We start from the raw sequence: 9,697 nt of genomic DNA, 5'->3' as shown, positions 1-9,697 counted from the left end.
ACTGGACTGGACCTAGTGCCACTGAGAGTACTAATAGTTCATGACCCACTAGAAACCTGAATAGCACTGGTATTAATCATCCTAGGGAGGAAGACGACCTTAGAGCCAAGGTAGATGCCCTTACTAAAGAACTCAAAATCTTACGTGCTAAAGACTCAAAGCCTACACAGAATGCATCCCATGTTGAATCTTTAGGACCGTGTTTTTTTGTGGTAGAACTGATCATCCAGCTCAAGACTGTGCTACCTACGCTAGGATGAGGGAAGTTTATGAGGAACACTGCAATGTCTTAGGCACATACCAAAAGCCTTATTCTCCCTTTTCTGAAACATACAATCCTGGGTAGCAGAACCATCCCAATCTCAGCTGGAAATCTGAAGGCCAACCAAATAAAACTCACACTGCACCTCCATATCAGTTCACGTCGTCTAGAAACTCTTTAGAAGACACTCTACGTGCACTTATAGAGACACAGAGTAAGACTAAATAAAAGTTTAAGACTATGATCACCTAAATTATTGAAGAAAACAAGGAAATAAAATCTCATATGTCCAAACTAACTAATGCCTTAGCTGTAGGAGAGCATAAAAAATTCCCAACGTAAGCTCAATCAAACCCTAGGAGGTAACACATGGCAAAAACTTCAGGTTCAGGAGAGACCAACTTGAAGGAAGTGAATACTATAACCACTAGATCTGGAAAAGTCATAGAACCAATCTCCAAACCTAGGGAAAGTGAGAAAGATCCCAGTAGCATAGAAGAGAGCGCCCCTAGTGGGGAGGTACCGAAAAATTCATCTAGAGTGCCCTTTCCTCAAGCCCTAAAGTCGACCTCGAAATTTGCTAGTGAACACAGTGAAATCTTAGAGCACCTCAAGCAAGTAAAAGTCAATCTATCTCTCTTGCACGTGATTTCCCAGGTCCCCACATATGTTAAAGTCTTTAAGGACTTGTGTACTATAAAAAGGAAGCACCATATCAAGAAAACCACCTTCTTGGCTAAACATGTGAGTGTCGTAATTGAACAAAATTCTCACCAAAGTATAAGGACCCTGGATGTCCTATTGATCATAGGGAACGATGAGATTTTACAAGCTCTCCTCGACTTAGGGGCTAGTGTCAACATCATGCCTTATGCTATATACTCGACGTTATGTCTAGGTGAGATCAAACCTACTACGGTGGTCCTACAACAGGCTGATTGGTCCACTATTAAACCTAGGGAAGTAGTTGAGGATGTGATAGTAGAGATTGACAAATTTTGCTGCCCTATGGATTTTTTAGTTTTTGATGTGAAAGTAGATGTGAATGTTATCTCCAAGATTCTCATTATTCTTGGTAGACCTTTTCTTGCTACAGCTAACGCTTTTATCAATTGCAGGAATAATTTGATAAAGCTATCTTTTGGGAACATGACCTTAGACGTCAACATCTTTCACATCATGAAACAGTTTGAGGAAGATGGTAAGTGTCATCAAACATACATGATTGATACACTCGTTGAGGAAGAAGCACATGCGCTTATTGACCCCGGCCCTTTAAATTATTTCCTTTTAAATTCTGAAATTTCCACAAGGTATGATAATGGGGAATATGCTGATATTTGTGCTACTTTTGATGATTTTCAAGATTATGGGACACCACCAGTGACTACTTCCAATGAGTTTGGTACAAAGTGCCGAAGGTTGACAATGCCCTGGCTGGATACGGGCTAAAGAAGGCAATATTGGGTTGAACCAACGACAATAAACAAAGGCGCTACTTGGGAGGCAATCCAAGGGGAGTTTGTTCCCTTCTCTTTCTTTTTATTTTCACTTATGCATTCTCTCAAGGTTTAGTCCATGCATTACTCATTGCATTCATTTTATTTTCATTTTTTGCATCACCCTCTCCATTGGAGACTTTCAGGCTTCCTATACTTTAACTCATGCGATTCACTTCAGCACTCAGATGACATCTTTCCTTAACTTTATTTGGCAAACATGTTTTTGCATTGAGGACAATGCAATATTTAGTCGGGGGAGAGTTTCACTTAATTTTTGTTGTGAATTGCATGATTTACTTGGAATTTTGGTCTAAAATTTTTAAGTCTCTAATTAGCTACATGTTTATGTTCTTGAATGACAAAATATGCTACTAGGAGTTGATATTTTTCATGGGAGTCTAGATGTAGAGACATATGCTTAATCATTTTGTACACACAAGCCTTATGGTAAGATAGTAGTTTAACACATGTAGTTAGAGGAGTTTCTTGTTGAAGTTTTCTTGTGAGAGTTAGTGAAGATCGAGGGCTAACATAAAGTTTAAAAAAAGCAATAAGCATTCATTGGTTTTGGGAATTGGAAACTGTTTTGAGAATAACATTACATGATTTGTGGCATGATGATTGATTACTTGAAAAATGATGACAGTCAATTTAGGATTAAATTTTTACCTTTCAGGCCAATTTTCTTTCATGATTATAACCCCAAGTAGCCATTTTGAGCCAATACACATGTGCTTAACAATTTTCTTCATGCACCTATTCCATCCCTATCTCTTTACATTGGAGTGAGGTCTATACATGTATTTGCCCATCTTTTCACTTCCAAGTGTGTAGTTGGTGTTGGAGGTTTAATTATGAAGAAAAGAAGCAAAGAGATGACAAAAGTTGATAAGTGCTCAAGTGAAGTGAAAAAAAGTTAAAATTAGAAGAAGGGAAGGTTATTCAAAAAAATAAAAAAAACAAAAAGAAAGAAGAAAAAGAAAAGAAAAGAAAAATTTTTGATTGATTTTGGGGGTTGAAAGTAATGAAGAATGTGTTGATGTGATCCATTGAAAGGCTTGATACGACACTTGGATATGTGATTGGAAGTTTTTGAATCATTATATCCCTCCTTTCATATAGCTTTACTCAAACTGCATTACAACCCTTTACATTGACTACTTTGATCCCAAGTATGGTTGAAGTAAAAAGTGGATGAATTCTCATTTAGAAGTATGTCTATCACAAGATCAATTTTTGTTTGTTGCTTATTCATAAATATTTAAGCATCCGAGTTATGAGTGTATACCATTTCCCAGCTCCATAGAGAGAAAATCACACTAAACACTTTGATACCCGTGAGTTATGGGGTTGAACCTTTAGCTTGAGACATACTTGATGTTGCATTTGTTAGGTTGGCGGTAAGATGGCTATGGCTTGACACACACACACACATTTGACAAGTGTTTTTAATATCTTGGTGATCATTGCATTGTTAAGTTCTTGTGGTGTTGAGTTTGAAAAGAACATGAATTGCGGTTAAGTTGGAATTTAATAATTTTACTTGTACCACAGTCTAATCAATCGTTTGCTTGTTCTGCATTGAATTGCTAAGGACTAGCAATAAACAAGTTGGGGGGTGGATAAGAATGTAAAAAATAATATTTCTCCATCTTAATTATTGCATTCATGTGATTATTTGATACCAAAATGCACTCATTATATTTATGTTTTGATTCAGGTTGCATTTTGGTAGAAAAGGTGGAAGATAGAAGAAAAAGTGAAAAAGGACCAAAAGTGAAAGTAAATGAAAGTTTGGGGAGCAAAGTGAAACACAGTCAAAGTTTGATCATACATCAATTCCCAATTGAAAAAAGTTACTCACCGTTTTTAGTCTCATATTAAGACCTCTTTTTGACATTTCAAATGATCGAATTCAAAGGTGACATCTGAAGAAAAGTTGTAGCCCTTTCAGTTATCTTTGTAATACAACTTGAATCACCTCAATCGGATATTGGGAGGAAAAGTTATGGCCAAAATATTAAAAACTATCAGGCAAAGAAAGTAGTGACAACCATGCGGTCGCATTGCTATAAAGCCATGCGGTCGCATAGATACCTCCCGAGAACTTCTGAGGGCATTTTGGTTGAACATGCGGTCGCATGGCTTATAACCATGTGGCCACATGGGTATTTTCGAGGGCGAGATCCCAAATTCCTATTTTGACGCGAACGCTTATGGAAACTTGTGTGGCACACATTTTTAAGCCCTAATCTCGTCCAAGAACGCCTTTCTTCCATCTCCTATCAATTTTCTGTCAAGTTTGGCTCAAGAAATCCATGGAAAACTAAATTAATTGTGAAGCCACGAAAGAACTCGGTTATATTTGGTTTTTTTTTCAACATTCTTTCTTGCATGTAATTTGTTTTTTCTTTGTTAAAAAATTTGGAATTAGATTTCTTATGTTTGTTGGACATGTTTGAGATTGGGTTAATTCATATTAGACTTTCATGAATTCAATCAAGTGCTTTTCATCTAATGATCAAAGTATTTATTGATTTTCAATTTCAAACCGTTTGTTGGTGTGATCTTTTACTATCATATGCTTGAGGCATATGATCGATTTTGGATCTAATTTCAATAAACAATTATGGAATTATGTTGTGCAAGAAAGCTAGATTTGGACTCTTAAGGAATTAAAAAGGGGTTTGAACGTGTAGATATTCCAATTAAAGTGTTAGGATTAAAAAAACCTTTAATTGATTATCTTCATGCAAAATTGGCGTTGATTGATCCAATCTAATCGAGGGAATTCCAACTCTTCACTGCTTCACGCATTAATTTAAATTTCCTTAATTTATACATTGTTAATTGAATTCTATTTCAATTGACACATTACATTTACATAAAATCACAACAAAATCCTAGCTTTTGATTCTTTGGATTATTTTCCATCTCCCTATAGATACGACATCCTAAAACTATACTACAACTACGGCATTATTCTTTGGGCGTAATCAGTTATGTAATGGAGAGCATGAGTCCATATGTTGTACCAATGTTGCTTGTGCCAAAGAAAGATGGGTCATGGAGAATTTGCATAGATCGCAAAGCCATCAATAACTGAGCGGTAAAGTATCATCACCCAATCCCTAGGTTAGATGACATGTTGGATGAATTGTATGGTGCATGTATTTTTAGCAAAATTGATATTAAGAGTGGAGACTATCAAATTCGCATGAGAGAAGGTGATGAATGAAAAACTACATTCAAAACTAAATATGGTTTATATGAATTGTTGGTTTTACCGTTCGAACTCACTAATGCACCAAGCACTTTTATGCATCTGATGAATCATGTTTTACGTGCTTATGTGAAAAAATTTGTTGTGATTTATTTGATGACACTTTAATCTGTAGCAAAAACCTTAACGAGCATGTGGAACACTTGAGATATGTGCTTATAATGTGAAGCAAAGAACACATGTATGCTAATTTCAAGAAATGCAATTTTGTATGGAAAAAAGTTGTCTTTCTAGATTTTGTGGTTAGTGCTAACTGGGTAGAAATAGATGAAGAAAAGATTAAAGCTTAAAGATTGACCTACACCTAAAACCATACGGAGGTTAGGAGTTTTCACGGTTTGACTAGTTTTTATAGGAGGCTTGTAAAAGATTTTAGCACAATCATTCACCTCTTACCGAAGTCGTTAAGAAAAGTGTGGCTTTTCATTGGGGCGATGAACAAGAGGGTCAAGGAAATTTGAAAAAGAGGCATGCTAGATGGATGGAATTCATTGAAACATTCCCCTACGTAATCAAGTACGAGCAAGGTAAAGAAAACGTAGTGACGGATACGTTATCTCGAAAGTATGCCTTAATAACTTCATTGTGTTAGATTGCTTGGTTTTGAACATGTTAAGGACATGTATAAAACTGATTTAATTTTTTCCAATATTTACAAGTCATGTGACAAAGGGGCAATTGATAAGTTCTTTAAACGTGATGGTTATTTGTTTCGAGAAAACGGGTTATGTGTTCCAAGTTGTACAATGCGAGAGTTATTGGTGAGGGAAGCACATAGTTGTGGACTAATGGGGCATTTTAGGGTACAAAAGACTTTGGAGATGTTAGGGGAGCATTTCTATTGGCCTAAGATGAAAATTGATGTTGGGAGAATTCGTAGTCGATTCATAACTTGTAAAAAGGCTAAGTCTAAAGTTTTTCCTCAAGGATTATATATGCCATTACCTACACCTAGTGAACCTTGGGTTGACATTTTCATAGATTTTGTGTTGGGTTTACCTAAGACTAAGAAAGTTCGAGATTCAATTTTTGTGGTGGTAGATAGGTTTAGTAAAATGACACATTTTATACCGTGTCACAAAACCAACGATGCTACACATATAGCTGATTTGTTCTTTAAAGAGGTTGAACATTTGCATATGGTTCCTAATAGCATAGTGTCGAATAGGGATGTGGAGTTTTTAAGTCATTTTTGGCAAGTTTTGGGAGGTAAGTTAAGAACTGTTCACGAAATAATTCTTTCGATTTAAAATTACCGCAAGTGTACGGTTCATAACAAGTAATAAAGTGGATTTTTAAAAGTCCGAATATCATCCCTCAGAGATTGAGTAGTTCAATTCTATATAATCTAACCTTAACCGAACCTAATTGAGTGAAAATATAGTCTAAATGCAAAAAGCCCTAATTTCAATTAAAAAACCCTAACTTCGAAATTTCTCTAATTAAACAACTTAAACACTCAAGTAAATGAAATTAAGCAAGTTTAAAAGCTAATTTATTAAAATGAATCAAACTAAAGTCACTATGATCACGAATCCCCAATTGAAGTTATAAAAACCCTAATTTCATAAAATTAATGATTCGATGAAAATTTACCAATTTAATGTTCCTAATTCTATCCAATATACTCTCTCGATATATATTAGACCTATTCTTGCACACCACCAGCCTATATCTCTATGGATGATGCAAACATACAAGAAAGCATGTATTTTTGTGAACAATTTAAGAATTGCATAAAGCATAGGGGTATATCTCTATCCCCTATCGGACCCTATGTTAATTTACACCTTATTGAACCTATTCCACTTCTCTCGATTGTAAGAAATAAGTCATCAACACTCACACAATCATTGGCCACTAATTGCGGGAAAAAATTAATGCATGTAAATCAATCAAATTATACAACGAGTCTTTATATTAAATTCATGAAATATAGAATTAAAATAACAAACAACGGTTCATCGATCACCTAGTAATTGAAAACTTAGCCTAGAAGAATTACAGAAAAAAAAATGAAATTAATAAATAGAAAGAATAACACCCGTATGAAAGTTCTTGAAATCTGAAATCTTGAATAAAACCTTGAAAACCCCTTTGAATCCTTGTGAAATCGGCTTCAAGTTCGTGTTCCTTGCCTCCAAAAGTTGTATTCTTCTTCTCCCTGGACGTTCTACCCTATTTCTGATGAATTTTGGCTTTTATATCATGTCCTCACGGAGCCCCGAAAGAGTTTCAATTAAAAACAGAAGTTCAAATTTTTTTTTCAAAATTAAGGCCATGCGACCGCATGGTTCAATTTTTTTTTTTGCTCAATTAAAACCCTGCAACACCATGTGCGGCCGTATGGTATAGTTACATGAGGCCGCAAGGTTGTAAAGTTACAACCTTGTCATTTTGGTCCCTGAACTTCGTTTTCTCTTTTCTTGATCTCTTTTCTTTCTTTCCTTTGTTCCATTATCACATATTGACTCCTAATTGATATTTGGGTCAATCAATTCCTTGATCATTTGCTCGGCTCATCTTTTGATTAATTGCAATTTAGTCCTTCATCTTTCACTTTTCTTCAATTCAGTCCAATGTTACTTCTTTCTTCCTCCAATCGTCTTTTATCATCCTCAATCTCACACTTGGTATATTTTCATTCTAATTCTACACTTTAGCTCAACTTTCCAATATTTGCACCTTTGGTCCCCGAACTATCGCTTTGTTCCGTTTTGGTCCTTTTTTGGCTCTTTTCTTCTGAATTCCATCTTTTCCATAGAAACACCTACATTGCATGAATTTAATAAGATTAAGTCACAATTCAACTACTTTGTCCATGTTTAAGTCATGTTTGTGAGCTAAATAAGTGTGTAAAAACACACTTATCAAATCCCCCAAACTTAAACTATTGTTTGTCCTCAAACAATGTAGTAACTTAATGCTAAACAAACATGGCTTAATAGCTTGCCGTGTCTCAGGATTGGACTTAGTAATAATAATAGAAACAATATCAAGAGTGAGAGAATTGAATCAACCTTTACTCATGAAATGCAATACTCAACGTGTGTGTGTGAACTCATGCCAACATTTCAAGCTTATGATTAGTTATTCCAGACCCATAGTGGTCAAATTTATCCTTACGTCACTCAAGAGATACACAATCCCCAAATGTATTCTTTTCACACAATTTCTCCGGGGTGTATTCTAAGGTTAGGAGTTTAAACAATTCTAATCCTTACCCTCTCTTAGTTTGGATAGATTTTACCATTACAAGTTCACATATCAACAAGTAGAGACTCTCCTTATTTTTGATTGCTTCAACCTTTAGGATTAAACTAAGCTACTTGCTTTGCATTGAGGTTATAGTTCTATCAACCAAATGTCCAACGAGGGCTTTTATTTTTACGTTTTTTTTTTTTTTTGTGTGTGTCATCTTCTCATTTGCTTTCAATATAACCCATGTAACGAGCTTTAGGCGATGACTCCCAAACCAATTGGCTTTAGGGCACCGGGTTTTAAACCCTTGCAGTCTTATTCACTCGAGTTATAAAGGCTCGACAAGATGACTTTTTATCAACTCTCCTTTTTTCTTGCTTTCTATATGACCCATGTAACGAGCTTTAGGCCGATGACTCCCAAACCAGTTGGCTTTAGGGCATCAGGTTTTAAACCCTTACCGACTTACTTGCTCGAGTCATAAAGGCTTTTTGAGAGAAGTGATACTTTTCTAGTTTTTTTTTACTTTATGACCTTTCTTTGTTTTTCTAGACATTTGACTTCTAAAACCATCCTCACTTAAAGCTTTCACCTATTTCTCACCTTTCGGGTTTAAACAATCCACACATTATAATTTCATGCACGGAGCCCCCACTTATTTCCATGTTTTCCTACAATGGATCAATCATCTCCAAACTATCTAAAGTGATATTACGGGTTAATGTTATAGAGGGTTATTCTAGGTTTCTCCTAATTTATTCTAAAATTCCAATCAATAACTTAACACGTGACATGAGTGGCGTGCAAAAGAGTGTCAAGCAGTGCATCAACAAGTATTAGCAAATTAAATCCTGCACTAAATCCACAGTTTCTAGTTTATACATGTCCAATAATCACATCATAGCCGGCAAGGCTACCAAACCCCTCACAAGCATGCAAACGTTCATAAAGATTCACTCATCAAGCATGCATCATGCAAAAACTTGTCAAAATTAACGATGGAGTGTGAATATGCAAATAATTACATGCCGAATATTTGTTTGAAATTATGCTACCATCCCCCAAACTTATACAATACATTGTCCTCAATGTAAAATGTAAAGTTAAAATGGCAGAATTTAAAACATGGACCAAATTGGCAATAAGAGATTAACAAAACTCCCCTGATCAATGCGGTGGTTGTGGTGTGGAGCTCGGACCTGCAGCATCATCTTCAGGAGGAGGTGGGAAGCGAGATAGGACTTGTCTCAGCAACTCAGACTGCTGTGCTTGCTCGGCCTGAATGGCCTGAAGAGTACTTTCCATATTTCCCAAACGATCCCAAGTCTCGTTCACACGCCACTGTATGCCATCCATTTTCCCAGCGTACATGTTCAACCTACCGTTCATAGTCTCCACTTCCCTTCTCGCAGCTGTGGCTGCATTCAAAGCACCTCTTGTGTAGTCTCG

The 9,697-nt window shown here is 35.9% G+C and overlaps 1 protein-coding gene across 1 annotated transcript; it reads left to right on the top strand.

Annotated features, from left to right (window-relative positions):
• The first annotated feature begins 631 nt into the window (after positions 1–631).
• LOC111375486 lies at positions 632–4,870 on the top strand. The gene is made up of 3 exons (XM_022998320.1): positions 632–1,683; positions 2,887–2,947; positions 4,709–4,870. The coding sequence occupies exons 1-3, from the start codon at positions 632–634 to the stop codon at positions 4,868–4,870; spliced, it is 1,275 nt and encodes a 424-aa protein (XP_022854088.1).
• Positions 4,871–9,697: the final 4,827 nt, after the last annotated feature.

The sequence above is a fragment of the Olea europaea genome, chromosome 2, assembly GCF_002742605.1.
Source record: "Olea europaea var. sylvestris chromosome 2, O_europaea_v1, whole genome shotgun sequence".
In the NCBI taxonomy this organism is placed as follows: domain Eukaryota; kingdom Viridiplantae; phylum Streptophyta; class Magnoliopsida; order Lamiales; family Oleaceae; genus Olea; species Olea europaea.
The sequence above is the reverse complement of the archived record's forward strand: the minus strand, read 5'-3'. Positions and strand labels throughout refer to the sequence as shown.